We start from the raw sequence: 16,467 nt of genomic DNA, 5'->3' as shown, positions 1-16,467 counted from the left end.
TTGTGTTTTTTACTCCCCGACCACCTCCCATCCCTCCCCACCCCGTGCCAATCTTGGGCAAGAAGTGAGACCATTCTCCTTTTTATCTGGTCACTCCTGCCCTTCAAGGGGCTCCCTCTGGCCCTGACTGTCCATTGCTGCTGAAGTAATGCTGTGGCCTTTCTCAGTTTGGGCCCCACCCAGAACCAAAGAACTTCTCCCCAGAAAGCTTCTACTTGGTTCTTAGTGTTTTCACAGTTATGGAAACCCAAGAAAAATGTCAGACCTAGGAGATGCCCCACTACCCACCCCATCTTTATCAATGTTGTCACCAAAGCTGTCACAAACGAAGGGGTGTGGGCTGTCACATGGCCCTGCCTAAGTAACCACATTCTCGCTTCCTCCTTCCACACACAGCTATTGGGGGTTGCTCGGATCCGGGACTGCCACAGGGGGTGCCACAGCAGTGCCTGGCAGCGTTGGCTGGGACCTTGTCACTAAAGCAGAGAAGCCACTTCTTCTGGGCCCACGAGGCAGCTGTCCCATGCTCTGCTGAGCACGGTGGTAAGTGCTGGCTTGCAAAACCACAAGGAGTGGCTGGAGGTCCCCATGGCCCAGGGGCCTGCCTTATAGCTGTTGGCAGGCCTGGGCAGGACCGCCAGGCCCTTCTTGAGCTGCAGCCTCTGGGGAGGGCAAACTGAGGCCCCTCTGACTCAAGACTAAAGTCTTCCTGGAGTCTGTGGCCTTATTCTGTGACTCTTCTGAATCCTGCTCCTGCCAACTTTTTTTTCCTTCTTTTTTTTGAGATAAGGTCTTACTCTGTCACCCAGGCTGGAGTGCAGTGGCACAATCATGGCTCACTGCAGCCTTAAACTCCTGGGCACAAGTGATCCTCCCACCTCAGCCTCCTGAGTAGCTGGGACTGCAGGCACACATCGCCGCATGCAGCTAATATTTTTACCTTTCCTAGAGATGGGGTCTCACTTTGATGCCCAGGCTGGTCTCAAACTCCTGGCCTCAAGCCTCTTGCCTTGGCCTCCCAAAGTGCTGAAATTACAGGTGTGACCCACCAGCCCCAGCCTCCCATTAACTTACTTCCCTCCCTGGCCAGTTTGCCTGCAGTTTCTGGCTTGGGGGCATTCTGATTTTGAAAATCAGAGAAACCATGAGTGTTTCCCTAGAAATGATCTTACCCTCTCCTTTCCTGGATGGGAAATTGAGGTCGGGAGAGGTGAAGGGATTTGTTTAGGGGCAGAGCTGAGATTAGGTCTGGAAGACTCCAGAAAGTAGAGGGGAGAGCAGGATTTGTCTTGAAGCCGCATATGTTATGGACGCATAAAAAAGTTGTTTTCAGAGAAAGATGCATTCTTCCCATTTTTATAAGACTGAGAAAATGACACTTTCCTGTGGCAAACTATTAAAATATTAGAATTAGGATACTATTGTTAGCAAGAGGGAAAACAATAATAATAATAATAATTAGAATACTTGGCTGGGTGCAGCGGCTCACACCTGTAATCCCAGCCCTTTGGGAGGTCAAGGCAGGTGGATGGCCTGAGCTCAGGAGTTCGAGACCAACCTGGGCAACATGGTGAAACCTCGTCTCTACCGAAAATACAAAAACTTAGCTAGGCGTAGTGGTGCATGCCTGTGGTCTCAGCTACTTGGGAGGCTGAGGTGGGAGGATCACTTGAACCTGGGAGGGGGAGGTCTCAGTGAGCCGAGATTGTGCCACTGCACTCCAACCTGGGTGGCAGAGTGAGACCCCGTCTCAAAAAAAAAAAAAAAAAATTAGAATACTCTTATTAGTTTGTATTTGAGATACTTTCAGGACACTAAAAGGAAATGGCGGGGGCCTGTTGTGCCCTGCTGTACACACATTCTCACACACACACACACACACACTCACACACACCCCATATTGTCGATATCTGGGCTTCTGTTGCCTAGAATTCTCTTCCTCTTTCCTCTTTCTTCTGTTTTCCTTTTTTTTCCATCTCTGACTTTGAGGCCCCCAGAGCCAGGCCCCCCAGTGGGCCGGGGCCTCAGAAGGTGTCTCCCAGGCCCTCAGACAGCCCCAGAGTCTCTTCCTCTGGCGTTACCTGGGGAGGCCGCGCCCTGAGTGGTTGATGCCTCCCTCAACAGGCTTGGCCAGCAGCCAGGGGAGTTAAACCTCAGAGAGAGGAAGGGCTGGGCTGCCAGGCTGGGCCCAGAGTGGGGCAATCAGAGGAGCTGGGGAATCAATCATCCGAGAACCTTGGAGGGTGGACAGTGCCCCTTTTACAGATGAGAAAACTGAGACTTGAAGGGGAGAAGCAGCTGCCTCTGGCAGCGTGGCTTCTGGCTGCAGGATGCCTGTGGAGTTCGTGGTGACCCTAGGCCTGTGTCTCGATCTCCTTTGCTGAACTTGAACAGGAAGATGGCAGTGGGGGCCAGTGGTCTAGAAGGAGATAAGATGGCTGGTATGTGTGTGTTGAGAGCCTGTATTTGTTAATCTGTCTGTCTACACAGGGGTGTTTAGAAAACTGTTTAAAGACAGTTGTTCAACTAACCAGACGTAGGTCTCATTGAATTCATTTGTGCCAGGTACCTTACTGCCTCTGGATCAGGCCAGCAAGTTTGGGTTCCAGCAGGTGTAACTTGGTTCTTGGCGGGGTGGAGGGTGGGGAAGGGGGTGTAACAAAAAAATCTCAACTAACACTGTGGTTTGCAAGCCACCAAACATTAAACAGATATACAGCATATCTGTGCTATTAACATTTCGTGAGGAGGGCTGGTCACCGTGGCTCATGCCTGTAAATCCCAGCACTTTGGGAGGCTGAAGCAGGTGGATTGCTTGAGCCCAGGAGTTTGAGACCAACCTGGGCAACATGGTGAAAACCCATCTCTACAAAAAATTTAAAAGTAGCCGGGTCGGGTGGCACACACCTGTAGTCCCCTAGCTACTTGGGGGGATTGCTTGAGCCCAGAAGTTCAAGGCTGCAGTGAGCTATGATTGCACCACTGTACTCCAGCCTGGGGAACAGAGCAAGACCCTATCTCTAAAAGTAAATAAATAAATAAACCTTTCATGAGGGCGATGATAAGTGGGAAAAAATGTCTACAGAGGCTCCCTGATGTGAGTTGAGGTAGATGATGGAAAGAGGTTGGAAAGCGTCAGCTGGCAAATGTGATGTGAAAAGTCTGAAGACAGCACATGCTGTGCAGTTCTGTGCATGTCCCCCTGCCTCAGTCACATGTCCTCTTCTGCAGAGGCATTTAGTGAGGCCCCTGGGGATGCCAGGAGACCCAGGAGAGCTCCTGCCCTCCAAAAACTTGTGGTCTCGTGGGGGTAGCAGAGCAGACAGCCACAGTGGCTGGGCAAGTGTTGCGAGAGGTGTGTGCCTGCCCATCGGCTAAATCCTGGGCCTGCGGCCTGATCAGCAAGACAGCTGTGGTTCCTCTCTTCTGGAAGTTTAGGAGTCAATGTGAATACATTTTTAGAAAGTAAATGAATAGCAGAAATGATTTAAACACGGGAGGTGACTAATCATGCCTGGGGCAATCCGGAAAGGCTTCTGGGAGGACTCAGCATTTCCCTGGCCCTCTTCAACCCACAACAACCCCATAAAAAGCGGGTGCTACCATTGTCCTTGTATTCCAGCTAAGGAACCCACAGCTCAGAGAGGTGAGGTGAGTTGCCCAAGGTCACACAGCTTCTAAGGGACAGAGCTGGGGATTGACCTGGTTTGATGTGACTCCCAGGGCATGGCAGGGCAGGGCAGGGCAGGGTCTGTCCTGTCTACCCAGACTTAGATCTGCTGCCTGTGCCTCAGTTATCTGGGGTCTTTCCTTCTCTTGGTGACTACTTGACCCAAACCCTGAGATGCTCAGTCTTTTGAATGTTAGCATTCCAAGATCCTGCCCGCTCTGACCCCCAGTTTCAGGATTCTCAGTGCAAGGTTCCTAGTAGTGTGGAGCCCCATGAGGATCTTTCCTGAGCAGCTCAGGGCAGCCACACGGCGGGGTCTCTGGAGCTGGAGTCTGGGCCCCCTGCAGCCTGCTCCTCCACACAGCCTAGATGGGGCCCACATGGGGTCTAGATGGGGCCTGGGCCAGAAGCAGCCTGGTTTTAGGGCAAAAGAGGCAAAACGAGCAGTCTCTGACCTACTCCGTTAGGCAAGTGTTGAGACAAATAGGATGTGGTTACTGGAGACCCCTCTGTCGGAGCCCTGCCCGGGCCCCACTCCTGTGGGACTGTTTTTTTGCCTTCTAGGGAGAGGAGAGGTGGAAGATGGGGCCTGGGAGTGATCCCGCCGCTCTGGGCCTTGCTTGCTAATTGGTGTGATGGCACCGTTAGAGCCAGTGAACACAGGGGTGAGGAGGAATGAGGTCACCAGATTGTGAGAGGATGAAATCATCCCTCCACGGGAGGGGCTCCCACATATGTCATTTTAACTGTTGTATAATACATTTACTGTCGCAAATATTAAGGAGGTATTATGCCACCTGCCATACACAGTGAGAAAACTCAGCTCCTCCCCGTTCTACCTGTGTGGCCTCAGCTGAGAGAAGATCCCTCAGAGCCTCGGATTTTCTTTTCTTTCATTAAAAAAATATGTTTTTTTCTTAGAGACAGAGTCTTACTCTGTCACCCAGGCTGGAGTGCAGTGGTGCGCTCATAGCTCACTGCAGCCTTGACCTGGGCTCAAGCCATCCTCTGGCCTCAGCCTCCCGAGTAGCTGGGACTACAGGCATGCACCAGCACACCTGGCTAATTTTTAATTTTTTTGTAGAGATGGTGGTCTCACTATGTTGCCCAGGCTGGTCTTGAACCCCTGGCTTCAAGTCACCCTCCTGCCTTGGTCTCCCAAAGTGCTAGGAGTACAAGCTTGAGGCACCGTGCCTGCCTGAGCCTCAGATTTTCTTTCTGTTAGATGGGCTGATGCCTGCTCAGCTGTGGCCTGGCTCCAGGCTGCTGTGTCTTAAAGCCCATGGGATGGCAGGGACCAGGCTGGGGTGACCAACACCCCCCACCCCCAGTTTGCCTGGGAGTGAGGTGTTTCTGGGGTTGAGGGACTTTCAGCACTGACACCAGGAACATGTAGGATAAGGTAGTTGCTTTAGACGGGCCCAGGAAAGGAGATCTGGGCTTTCCCAATGCACCAGGTGTTATCACAACAGGTACGGAGGTCTCTGCTTTCTCAAAGCCCAAATACCCATGGGGGAGGTAGAGAGGCCGCCATCTCCATACCCTCTGAGTCTGAGACCTCCATTTCCTCTGCTCCTCTGCCTGCAGCCCCGAAGAGAGCCCCCCAGATAAAGTAACCCCCGCTGGAAGCCAGCGTCTGGGACCTTCCATACACTCATTCAATTCTCATGATGATTTTTTTTTTTAGCAATATTGTCAGTTTTACAATGAGGAAACTGAGGCTTAGAGAGGGTGAAGCGACCTGCCCGAGTTTACACAGCCGCTAAGTGGGGGCAAATGTGGGATTCAGGCCCCAGCCTCTCCTCCACCCCAGCTGTCTCTGGGTGCAGGAGGCTGTGGCTGTAGGGGAGGGGTGGGTGACAGTGACAGCCTACCTGAAGAACTGGGCCCCAGCACCCTCCATGTTTCTGTGTTATTCTCCCAGCCTCCGGGCTGCTGCAAGTCCGGCCCTGACTCACCAAGATGCCTCCCCCAACCCGGGAACCAGGGGGACCAGGCCTTGCAACTTTGCCCCCACCTTCTCTGCTTCCAGGAAGTGGCTGAGGGCTTTGCCTTCCAGGAACAGAGAACTGCCCAAGTGGGGGTTGGTGGCTGTGAGTGTGCTCATAAGTATGAAATATGTCTCTAGGCTAGTGGCTTCTTCCTGAAGTCCCTGCCTCCAGGAACGTGGGGCGAAGGTTGGGCCGTAGATTACTCCCCCAGATAAGAACTCTACCCCAAAGAAACTCTGCTGCCCTGAAGGTAAATTGGGAGGCAAAAGTGTGTGTGTGTGTGTGTGTGTGTGTGTTACATTTATTAAGCACCTACCGTAAGCCTGGAACTTTTGTTTTGAGACAGGGTCTCACTCTGTCGCCCAGGCTGGAGTGCGGTGGTACAATCTCGGCTCACTGCAGTCTCAACCTCCCAGGCTTAAGCGATCCTCCCGCATTAGCCTCCCCAGTAGCTGAGACTATAGGTGTGCGTCATCATGCCTGGCTAATTTTTCTATTTAAAAATTTTTTTATTTATTTTTGAGACAGGGTCTTGCTTTGTCACACAGGCTGGGGTGCAGTGGCACGATCACATCTCACTGCAGCCTCGATCTCTCCAAGCTCAAGCAATTCTCCCATCTCAGCCTCCCGAGTAGCTGGGACTACAGGGGCACACCACCACTCCTGGCTAATTTTTTTGTATTTCGTAGAGACGAGAGATGGGGTTTCACCATGTTGCCCAGGCTGGTCTGGAACTCCTGAGCTGAAGCAATCCACCTGCCTTGGCCTCCCAAAGTCCTGGGATTACAGGAGTGAGCCATGGTGACTGGCCTAATTTTTCTATTTGTGTCGAGATGGGGATCTCACTATGTTGCCCGGGCTGGTCTTGAACTCATGGGCTCAAGTGATCTGCCCGCCTTGGCTTCCCAAAGTCCTGGGATTACAGGCATGAGCCACCATGCCCACCAGCCTGGAACTTTTGAATCTATCCCCTTGTTGCACCCTCTCAACAGCCCTATGAGATGGGCACGGTTTCTTACCTCCGTTTTGCAGATGGGGAAACTGAAGCTCAGGGAGGCAAGCATCTGTGTCAAGGTCATACAGCTTGTAAGGGACAGAGCTAGGACTTGAACATCCTTTTTGTCTGACCCCACATCTATGCTTTCAACCCTATGCCCTGCATGGCACCTGGTAAATACGTGGCAGGCCTTTCTGGGGGACATAGCTTTCAAGCTCCTCCTTTTTCTTACTCTGCCCTCCCTCTCCCACCCAAGTCCACAAGCCCAGCCTTTTGTCTCCTCAACTAGGTCAGGTCTCTCCTGATAGCTTCATGCCTTCCTGAACCTCACTGCGTTTCAATCTGATCTTGACCTCTCACCAGCTGTGTATCTTTGGGCAAGTCACTTCACTTCTCTTAACCTCAGTGTTGTCCTTGGTAAAATGGGGATAATTGTCAGGGCCAGATGTCTCTGGTGCAAATATCGTAAAGTTTGGTTTAAGAAAGTATTATTATTTTATTTTTTAGACAGAGTTTTGCTCTTGTCTCCCAGACTGGAGTGCAGTGGTGTGATCTTGGCTCACTGCAACCTCTGCCTCCCAGGTTCAAGCAATTCTTCTGCCTCTGCCTCCCAAATAGCTGGAATTACAGGGAGCACCACCATGCCCGGCTAATTTTTGTATTTTTAGTAGAGACAGGGTTTCACCATGTTGGCCGGACTAGTCTTGAACTCCTGACATCAGGTGAGCCACCTGCCTTGGCTTCTCAAAGAGTTGGGATTACAGGCGTGAGCCACTGCGCCTGGCCTAAGAAATTATTTTAAGATGTGGGTTAGGTGTGGTGGCTCATGCCTGTAATCTCAGTGCTTTGAGAGGCCAAGGCAGGAGGATTGCTTGAGGCCAGGAGTTTGAGACCAGTCTGGACAACATAGCAAGACCCCGTCTCTCCAAAAAAAAATTAAAAATTAGCCGGATGTGGTGGCATGTGCATGTAGTCCCTACTACTCAGGAGGCTGAGGTGAGAGGATCACTTGAACCTAGGAGGTCGAGGCTGCAGTGAGCTATAATTGCACTACTGCACTCCAGACTGGGCGAAAAAGCGAGACGCTGTCTCTAAAATAAGTAAGTCAATAAATAAATGGAAATAAATTAGTTTAAGTTGTGATCAGATTTGCATATTTGAAACCAACATAGGCCTGGCGCGGTGGCCCACGCCCTGTAATCCCAGCACTTTGGGAGGCTGAGGTGGGCAGATCGCTTGAGGTCAGGAGTTTGAGACCAGCCTGACCAACATGGCAAAACTCTGTCTCTACTAAAAATACAAAAATTAGCTGGGTATAGTTGTGTGTGCCTGTAGTCCCAGCTACTTGGGAGGCTGAGGAAGGAGAATTGCTTGAACCCGGGAGGCAGAGGTTGCAGTGAGCCGAGGTCATGCCACTGCACTCCATCCTGGGCAACAGAGCGAGACTCTGTCTCGGAAAAAAAGAAACAAAAAAAAAAAGAAAAGAAACCAACATAATTCTAACTAACATATGAGATAAGATTGAACCTGGAAGGTGAGGGTCCCGTGAGTGAGTTATAGTCACCCGAGGAATGATGAGCAACTGTTCTTTCCTCCAAATCATGTGAATGAAGTACAAAGGAAGAGACTGGAAATTGTCCAGGTGCTATTCTTGAATGCCCACTCTGCATCAGACACTATTCTAAGGGTTGTGTGCTGCTGAAGGGTGTTATGTCCAGGGAATGCAGGAATATCTGAATCCTGCCCCAGAACATGGCTGTCACTCACCATAGGATTCTCAGCACAGAATTTTCAATTCTGTAAACACCAGCCAGTGCCAAGGAGAGCATGAGGGGAGAGAAAGAAAACAAGAAAGCATAGGTGTTGCCAATGCCAAGAAGAAAGATCAATGAGATGGCCAAACAAGAGGCGCTGTCTTTTCTGGCTACTTAGTAGGGAGGACAATGTAGAGTCTCTGAATAGACAGTGGTCCTACCCACAGGCACACTCAGTGACTATAAGCTTCCTGAGAGCAGGGATGTTCTGAAGAGATTTGAGTTTTCTCCTGGCCATGGAGAGTGTAATTAAGTAGCCCTGGGCCCTTGAAGACTTACAGTGCAGGTTGACTGAAAGAACTAAATCAACCTTTGCTGAGAGGTTGTCATGCAAACGAAGTGCTGAGGGTCTTGCATGCATCCCTTCATTTTATCCTCACAATAGGCTGTGAAGTAGGCACCGTCATCCCTGTTGTGCATTGTGCAGGCGAGAACACCACCAAAGCAAATGGGACCAAGCCAAGTCATTGAGAAGGAATGAGATAAACTGAGACTCTGAGGACTGGCAAGGGCTACGGAGGGTGGAAGCAAGATAGGAGAAGGAGGAAGACAGACATATAGAGGTGGCATGGCAGTGGGCAGGGAGAGCGGGCAGCAGGCAGAATCAGACTCCAAGAGGCCTCAAAGGTCCAATAAGCAGCTGTATCTGGGAGGTCTGTGGTTTCCAAACTCTTCTGCTTATGGACTTCATAACTGGTCAATTAATCTATTTATGAATTCTGTGCAGGTACTACTTTATTCTTATGATAGATTATAAATAATATAATACTTGAAATTAAGAAGGAGTGACATGAGGCCGGGTGCAGTGGCTCATGCCTGTAATCCCAGAACTGTGGAAGGCCAAGGTGGGCGGATAACTCGGGGCCAGTAGTTTGAGACCAGCCTGGCCAATATGGTGAAACCCCGTCTCTACTAAAAATACACAAATTAGCTGGGCATGGTGGTGCATGCCTGTAATCCCAGCTTCTCAGGAGGCTGAGGCAGGAGAATCACTTGAACCCAGGAGGTGGAGGTTGCAGTGAGCTGAGATAGTGCCACTGTACTCCAGCCTGGGTGACAGAGCAAGACTCCATCTAAAAAAAAAAGAGTGACATGAAAAGTTAATAGAACTAGAAGCAGAGGCACGAATTCTTTCTACACCCCAATGGATTGTCCTGTCCACAAATAAAGTGGCTTAATCAAAATGGAGAGGGAGGCAAATCAATTTCTATGCACCATCTAGAAGAAGTTAAAGGGCCCTCCTGGATGGCTTTATTCATGTTGATTAGTAATAATAATAACTGCTACTGGCTGAGGGTCTTCTCCATCCCAGGCATGTCAGGGATGCCTAAGTCCCCAGTCCCTGCTCCAGACCAGATATGCTTCCAGCTGTGGCAGTAGAGGGTGGTGGTCTAGGGTGCTTGCTAAGCCCAAGGGTGAAGCTGTCTTGACATCCCTCCACCTGTTGTCTCCTCCAAGGTGCCATGCCTCTGCAACTCCTCCTGCTGCTGATCCTACTGGGCCCTGGCAGCAGCTTGCAGCTGTGGGACACCTGGGCAGATGAAGCAGAGAAAGCCTTGGGTCCCCTGCTTGCCCGGGACCGGAGACAGGCCACCGACTATGAGTACCTGGATTATGATTCCCTGCCAGAAACGGAGCCTCCAGAAACACTGAGCAACAGCACTGACACCGCTCCTCTGACTGGGCCTGCAACCCCTGAGTCTACCACTGTGGAGCCTGCTGCAAGGCGTTCTACTGGCCTGGATGCAGGAGGGGCAGTCACAGAGCTGACCACGGAGCTGGCCAACATGGGGAACCTGTCCACGGATTTGGCAGCTATGGAGGTACAGACCACTCAACCAGCAGCCACAGAGGCACAGACCACTCAACCAGTGGCCATGGAGGCACAGACCACTCCACTGGCAGCCACAGAGGCACAGACAACTCGACTGGTGGCCACGGAGGCACAGACCACTCCACTGGCAGCCACAGAGGCACAGACAACTCGACTGGTGGCCACGGAGGCACAGACCACTCCACTGGCAGCCACAGAGGCACAGACCACTCCACCAGCAGCCACGGAGGCACAGACCACTCAACCCACAGCCACGGAGGCACAGACCACTGCACCAGCAGCCACGGAGGCACAGACCACTCCACCAGCAGCCATGGAAGCACAGACCACACAACACACAGCCACAGAGGCACAGACCACTGCACCAGCAGCCATGGAGGCACAGACCACTCCTCTGGCAATCACAGAGGCACAGACCTCTCAACCCACAGCCACGGAGGCACAGACCACTCCACTGGCAGCCATGGAGGCCCCGTCCACAGAACCCAATGCCACAGAGGCCCTGTCCATGGAACCTACTACCAAAAGGGGTCTGTTCATACCCTTTTCTGTGTCCTCTGTTACTCATAAGGGCATTCCCATGGCAGCCAGCAATTTGTCCATCAACCACCCAGTGGGGCCCCCAGACCACATCTCTGTAAAGCAGTGCCTGCTGGCCATCCTAATCTTGGCACTGGTGGCCACTATCTTCTTCGTGTGCACTGTGGTGCTGGCAGTCCGCCTCTCCCGCAAGGGCCACATGTACCCCGTGCGTAATTACTCCCCCACCGAGATGGTCTGCATCTCATCCCTGTTGCCTGATGGGGGTGAGGGGCCCTCCGCCACAGCCAATGGGGGCCTGCCCAAGGCCAAGAGCCAGGGCCTGACGCCAGAGCCCAGGGAGGACCGTGAGGGGGATGACCTCACCCTGCACAGCTTCCTCCCCTAGCTCCCTCTGCCATCTGTTTTGGCAAGACCCCACCTCCACGGTCTCTCCTGGGCCACCCCTGAGTGCCCAGACCTCATTCCACAGCTCTGGGCTTCCTCGGAGACCCCTGGGGATGGGGATCTTCAGGGAAGGAACTCTGGCCACCCAAACAGGACAAGAGCAGCCTGGGGCCAAACAGACCGGCAAGCGGAGCCACCTCTTTCCTCCCTCCTTGGATGAAGCCCAGCCACATCCCAGCCACATTTCAGCCGAGGTCCAGGGCAGGAGGCCATTTACTTGAGACAGATTCTCTCCTTTTTCCTGTCCCCCATCTTCGCTGGGTTTCAGCGTCTCCCATGGCTCTCCCCGCTTCTCCTGGTCACTGGAGTCTCCTCCCCACTTACCCAAGGAGGATGGAGTTCCCCCACCCCACACGCACTGCCATTGTCTTCTGGTTGCCATGGTCACCAAACAGGAAGTGGACATTCTAAGGGAGGAGTACTGGAGAGTGACGGACTCCTGAGGCCGTTTCCTGCTGCTCCTCCGACTTGGGGCAGCTTGGGTCTTCTTGGGCACTTCTCTGGGAAAACCCAGGGTGAGGCTCAGCCTGTGAGGGCTGGAATAGGTTTCGCAGGCCCAAGGGCAGACCTTTCTTTGGGACTGTGTGGTCCAAGGAGCTTCCATCTAGTGACAAGTGACCCCCAGCCGTCCTCTCTTGCCTTCCCCTGTGGCCACTTTCCAGGGTGGGCTCTGTCTTGTTCACTGCAGTATCCAACTGCAGGCCCAGTGCAGGCAATAAATGTGTGATGGACAAATGATAGCGGAATCCTTCAAGGTTTCAAGGCTGTCTCCTTCAGGCAGCCTTCCCGGAATTCTCCAGCCCTCAGTGCAGGATGGGGGCTGGTCCTCAGCTGTCTGCCCTCAGCCCCTGGCCCCCCAGGAAGCCTCTTTCATGGGCTGTTAGGTTGACTTCCGTTTTGCCTCTTGGACAACAGGGGGTCTTATACATCCTTGGGTGACCAGGAAAAGTTCAGGCTGTGGGGGGCCAAAGGGAGGGTTGCCCCTTCCCCACCAGTGACCACTGTATTCCACTTCCTCCATTACCCAGTTTTGGCCCACAGAATTTGGTCCCCCCCAAACCTCAGACCAACATCCCTCTAAACATCAATCTATCCTCCTGTTAAAGAAAAAAAAATGGGGCTGGGAGCGGTGGCTCATGCCTGTAATCCCAGCACTTTGGGAAGCCAAGGTGGGTACATCACCCGAGGTCAGGAGTTCAAAACCAGCCTGGCCAACATGGTGAAACCCTGTCTCTACTAAAAATACAAAAATTAGTCGGGTGTGGTGGCATGTGCCTGTAGTCCCAGCTTCTCAGGAGGCTGAGAATTGCTTGAACCCGGGAGGCAGAGGGTGGCTGCAGTGAGCTGAGATCACGCTACTACACTCCAGCCTGGGTGACAGAGTAAGACTCTGTCTCAAAAAAAAAAAAAAAAAAAGATTCAATGACACTTGTTAAAGCATGGTAAGGAAGACTTTGTTCAAGGGGAGGGGGACTCTCTCGATCACTGCAGGGACTGCAGCTATGGGATTTTGCAGTGGGGGCATTTGGGCTTAACTATGAGTACAGCAGGGGCAAGTGGGAACTGATAGCCAGGGAGCAGGGTTGGATATCTGCGGTTGGAAAATTACCAAGAGGAAACATCAGGGGAAGGGGAATTCTGGCTAAACTGACTGTTGGGGATGGGTTCTCGGTCATTTTCTACACTGACCTAACAGGATTCATACTGGAGGCAGGCCAGGGTGCTCAGACATCACCGGGGGGATGGTGGCAGATGAGGAACATGATCAGATATGGGAGGTGATCAGATATGGGAGGTGATCAGATATGGAGTGGTGGGGGGAGGGTTGTTGCTAAGCTGACTTAGCAGAGTTCTTGTTAGAACTGGATTTTATTTATTTATTTATTTTGAGATGGAGTTTCGCTCTTGTTGCCCAGGCTGAAGTGCAATGGCGCGATCTGGCTCACTGCAACCTTCGCCTCCTGAGTTCAAGCGATTCTCCTGCCTCAGCCTCCTGAGTAGCTGGGATTACAGGCATGCGCCACCATGCCCAGCTAATTTTGTATTTTTAGTAGAGATGGTGTTTCACTATGTTGGTCAGGCTGGTCTCGAACTCCCGACCTCAGGTGATTCACCCGCCTCGGCCTCCCAAAGTGCTGGGATTACAGGTGTGAGCCACCACGCCTGGCCCAGAACTGGATTTTACAAGGAAGTGCACAGATGGGCTTAGGAGAGGACTCAGGGGCCTGACTTATTAAAGCTTGGCCAAGCACAGAATCTTTCCCACTCTCCAGAAGCTCACCCTGACCTCTCCTTTTCTCTCAGGCCCTGTCTCTCATTAACAGCCAGTAGCTTATTGGTGAGCCTAGATGCAGCCTGCAACCTTTTGTACAACTCACGGAAGCACTGATTTGCTGTCAAATGGTGGAAAAGTTCAAGCTGACAAACTTTTTCTTAAAGGACCAGACAGTGAATATTGTAGGCTTTAGCTGTTGCAACACCATAGCCTCTGTTGCAACAACTCAACTCTGTCCTTGTAGTACAAAAGCAGCCACTGACAATATGTCCATAAATGAATGCGCATGGGTGTGTTCTAATAAAACTTTATTTACAAACGGGAGCAGGCTTATTTCAGCTCCGTCAGTTTGCCGACGTCTGATTTTAAGCATAGGATGACCAGTCGTCCCTGTTTGCCCGGGACTTTCTTGATTTTAGCACTGAAAGTCCCATATTCTGTGAAACTCAGCCCCAGTAAACCAGGTTGGCCCTGCTATTTAAGCAACATTTGCATTATCCCATTCAAAACCCACACTACCTTGTGAGGGTCAGGTCACCGCCCAGTGGATTCGCCTTGCCTGCTGCCTAGACAGAGCGGATTTATCAAGACAGGGGAATTGCAATGCAGACAGAGTAATTCATGCAGAGCAGGCTGTACAGGAGAAGGGAGTTTTATTATTACTCAAATCAATCTACCCAAGCATGCGGGGATCGGAGTTTTTAACGACAATTTGGCTGGTAAGGGCTTGGGAAGTGGGGAGTGCTGATTGGTCAGGTTGGAGATGGAGTCATAGGGGGTCCCAGTGAGGCTTTCTTCATGTCTTCTGTTCCTGGCTGCGATGGCAAAACTGGTTGAGCCAGAATACCGGCCTGGGTGGTGTCAACTGATCCATCCAGTGCAGGGTCTGCAAAATACCTCACGCAGTGATCTTCGGTTTTACAATACTGATGTTATCCCCAGGAGCAATTTGGGGAGGCTCAGACTCTTGGAGCCAGAGGCTGCATGACCCCTAAACCGTAATTTCTAATCTTGTAGCTAATTTGTTAGTCCTGCAAAGGCAGACTGGTCCCCAGGCAAGAAGGGGGTCTTTTCGGGGGGAAGGGATATTATTAATTTTGTTTCAAAGTCAAAACATGAACAAGGACAGCTTAAAGGCTAGAAGCAAGATGGAGTCTGTTCAGTCTGGTCTCTTTCACTGTCATAATTTCCTCAGTTACAATTTTTGCAAAGGCAGTTTCAGTCAGATTAGAAAACCAGGATTTGGAGAGTTCTTGGTCTTCTGCTCCCAAATACCTTCCAGTCATTTCCATATATAGAGAAAGAAGCTGCCGCTTAAAACAGACTCTGTTCTACCTTCTAGGAGAGGAATAAAAGTCATCTCAGGGGATAATCTTTATTTTTCTTCTTGAAAAATACCTCCGGCTGGGTGTGGTGGTTCACGCCTGTAATCCCAGCACTTTGGGAGGCCGAGGCAGGAGGATGGCTTGAGCTCAGGAGTTTGAGACCAGCCTGGGCAATGTGGTGAAACCCCATCTCTTCAAAAAAATACAAAAATTAGCCAGGTGCAGTGATGTGTGCCTGTAGTCCCAGCTACTCAGGGGGCTGAAGTGGGAGAATCACTTGAGCCTGGGAGGTGGAGGTTGCAGTGAGCCAAGATCGTGCCATTGTACTCCAGCCTTGGCAACAGCAGTGAGAAGCTGTCTCAAAAAAAAAAAAAAAAAAAAGAAAAGAAAAGAAAAAAGAAAAAAAAGAAAAGGAAAAAAATACCTTCAATGGCCTCTTTGGAAGTGAAGGACTTCTTTCCCTGCCCCCAATGGTTTAGCCTGGAAAAGGGGAGTTCACAGAGAAGGGTGAGTCTGGCAGGAGTTGGCTGCAGCTTGGGAGAGAGGGGTTGGAGGAAAGAGACAAGGGAAAGGTAGGAAAGAGCTGTCAGGGGGAAGGGCCATGGGACACCATTGGGGAGGAGTGGGGAGAGGGCCGACACATATTGGAAATGCAGTGTCTGTCTCCTCCCCTGAAATTCTAGAAGGATCAAATCTGATACACACAGGCAGGTGTGTTCAAAGTGTCCTGGGGGTGCTGATGGAAGAAGGTGGGAGTGTCTGCCATGGGCTGGGTCAGTTAACACCTGGGGTTGGCAGGCTGGTGGGTCAGGAGGCGAGACTGAGTCTTGGGAGGGATCAGAAAAGTCAGAGAAGGGGAGCTGAACGCTCCACAGCAGGGGGCTGTGGACTCAGGCTGAAGGACCTCTGAGTTGTTCCCCAGGGATCTTATCACCTCGTCTTCCTGGGAGCTTTCCCCTATTCCCTGACAGCTCCTGAGGATGCTGTGTAACCACAGCTTTCCATTTGCGTTGGAAGAGGGCCACCTTCCCTTTACAGTTTTCTCTCTCTCCAAGGTGTGGGATTTCATTCACGGTGGGCGAAGCCGGGTGCTTGAAGCGGCCACCAGGGGGCGCCAGCCGCCAGCTCTTAGAGCAGGTGGAAGCCCGCGTTTCCCTTGGGCCAGACTTAGAGATCATTTAGCCAGGAAGGAGCCCCAAAGCCAGTGGCGTGCTGTTAAGTGTTTAACAACTGGCTTCCAATGGGAAAAAGGCCTGATTTGTAGCATTTGCCAATGTCTTCCATGTAAATACTCCCATAGCCGATTTTGAGCTACCAAACCATCATATAGTCGATGATACAATAGATGTTAGTGACAGGAGCATCGATCATCGAATAATGTAGTACAATTAGTAGAAATTGGTGAGTTTTGAGTATTGATGACCTCGGCTTTTAATATAATAGAATTTAATTGATTTAACAACTGACACAAAATTCTGAAAATTTTGTTGATTAGCTCTCACAGGCAGATATAGTCTGGCTCCTGCACACCCCTGTGCCCTCCCCTCCTGCCTGGGCCTCCCATGCCCCTGAGG

At 51.4% G+C, this 16,467-nt stretch overlaps 1 protein-coding gene across 3 annotated transcripts; it reads left to right on the top strand.

Moving 5' to 3' along the window:
• Nucleotides 1-368: 368 nt before the first annotated feature.
• Nucleotides 369-12,031, top strand: SELPLG (selectin P ligand). Of its 3 annotated transcripts, none has more exons than XM_055238619.2 (2): nucleotides 369-543; nucleotides 9,931-12,031. In XM_055238619.2, exon 2 carries the CDS (start codon nucleotides 9,936-9,938, stop codon nucleotides 11,232-11,234), a length of 1,299 nt encoding a protein of 432 aa, XP_055094594.1. In that variant the 5' UTR covers nucleotides 369-543; nucleotides 9,931-9,935; the 3' UTR covers nucleotides 11,235-12,031. The 3 variants fall into 3 exon arrangements, with proteins under 3 accessions (XP_055094594.1, XP_055094593.1, XP_063470574.1); XM_055238618.2 differs by lacking the exon at nucleotides 369-543 and adding an exon at nucleotides 2,065-2,441; XM_063614504.1 differs by lacking the exon at nucleotides 369-543 and adding an exon at nucleotides 5,777-5,911.
• Nucleotides 12,032-16,467: the final 4,436 nt, after the last annotated feature.

This window comes from Symphalangus syndactylus, chromosome 13 (genome assembly GCF_028878055.3).
Source record: "Symphalangus syndactylus isolate Jambi chromosome 13, NHGRI_mSymSyn1-v2.1_pri, whole genome shotgun sequence".
Lineage (NCBI taxonomy): Eukaryota > Metazoa > Chordata > Mammalia > Primates > Hylobatidae > Symphalangus > Symphalangus syndactylus.
The sequence above is the reverse complement of the archived record's forward strand: the minus strand, read 5'-3'. Positions and strand labels throughout refer to the sequence as shown.

What these genes read in the sequence shown, in the direction of transcription:
- SELPLG (XM_055238618.2), top strand. Translation starts at nt 2,399, where the DNA reads ATGGCAGTGGGGGCCAGTGGTCTAGAAGGAGATAAGATGGCTG. An exon ending in AGAAGGAGATAAGATGGCTG is followed by an intron (nt 2,442 to 9,930) that starts GTATGTGTGTGT and finishes GTCTCCTCCAAG; the next exon opens with GTGCCATGCCTCTGCAACTC.